The following is a 1109-nucleotide window of genomic DNA, read 5'->3' on the forward strand; positions in this document are numbered from 1 at the left end:
CAAATAAACAAGCATTGTATATCATATAAACTTAAGGTGTGGCTGACGATGGAATTTGCAAATTCTGAACTGTTTCAGTGTTTGTAGTGTTCTTGTACTTAATTAGACTCCGTTTCCATCAGAGAAATATTTCAAGGGTTATTGATTTTTTAAATGTTTCAAATAATTACGGGCAATCTTTAAAAACAACAACACAAGACTACTGAAAAAATAGTAACATCAAAAACAAAACAAGTTAGTACGTGTTTCCTATATTTTATGGTTAAGTTTGAAATTAAACGTTATATTTATGTGAGTTTTTTTTCGAATTCAATTTTGAAAAAGAAAGTAAAACATTTCTTACCTCCATAAATTAGGAACATCAATATTTTGACGGGGACTAATTCTTTCCGTGTAAGATCTTCCCAAAACGATTTCATGTCTGAAACACAACTAATAATGATACCTTTTAGAGTAAAATAGTAGTCTAGAATCAAGATGTAACAAAGTGGATTAAAGACCCATTTTCACTGGCTCCTAGTATTACCTAACAGTGCACTAAATGATTAGAAAAACTCTTATCGTGAAAAAATAATGACCTTTCTTTCCCTTGAACGAACACGGACCTACTGATGTAAATATACAAGCACAGAACTTATGTGTTCAATAAATATTTTTCCTTTTATCTGAAGAGGATTAGATAGTATATTATATCTACACCCAATGAAGAAATATTATAATTACCGTAACAGACGTAATACTGGCTTCTGCTATTGGATAAGGCAGAAGGTGTTGAAGCAGCCTTAATGTGATTGTATACCTTGCTGATATTAAGTAATGTACTGTGTAATAAAATAACATATTTGGACTTTGAAAGATAAATTATTATCAAGCATACAAGGATAAGAATCAACATAAATACCTAACAAAATAAACAAAGACATAGAAGCAGCAGTTTAATAGGAAAATTGTAGTATCATAAAACTAACAACTTTTTTTATAAGTAAAACCCTAATTTTATAAATATTAAATAATCATTAGACCAAATTTATTTCTGAAAAATTGTAATTACTGTATCTCAACTTTAAGTCACTCTTATGTGATTAATAAACGCATTTTGAGAAAATTAA

General features: G+C 28.6%; 1 protein-coding gene across 1 annotated transcript in view; it reads right to left on the reverse strand.

Annotated features, from left to right (window-relative positions):
* Positions 1–612, reverse strand: part of LOC111088977 — a 9361-nt gene extending 8749 nt beyond the window's left edge. Inside the window, exon 1 of the mRNA XM_022400476.1 lies at positions 344–612. Within this exon, the coding sequence (XP_022256184.1) occupies positions 344–419 (76 nt within the window). The 5' untranslated portion in view covers positions 420–612. The remainder of the gene's footprint in view (positions 1–343) is intronic.
* Positions 613–1109: the final 497 nt, after the last annotated feature.

This window comes from Limulus polyphemus, unplaced genomic scaffold, assembly GCF_000517525.1.
Source record: "Limulus polyphemus unplaced genomic scaffold, Limulus_polyphemus-2.1.2 Scaffold4910, whole genome shotgun sequence".
NCBI classification, from domain to species: domain Eukaryota; kingdom Metazoa; phylum Arthropoda; class Merostomata; order Xiphosura; family Limulidae; genus Limulus; species Limulus polyphemus.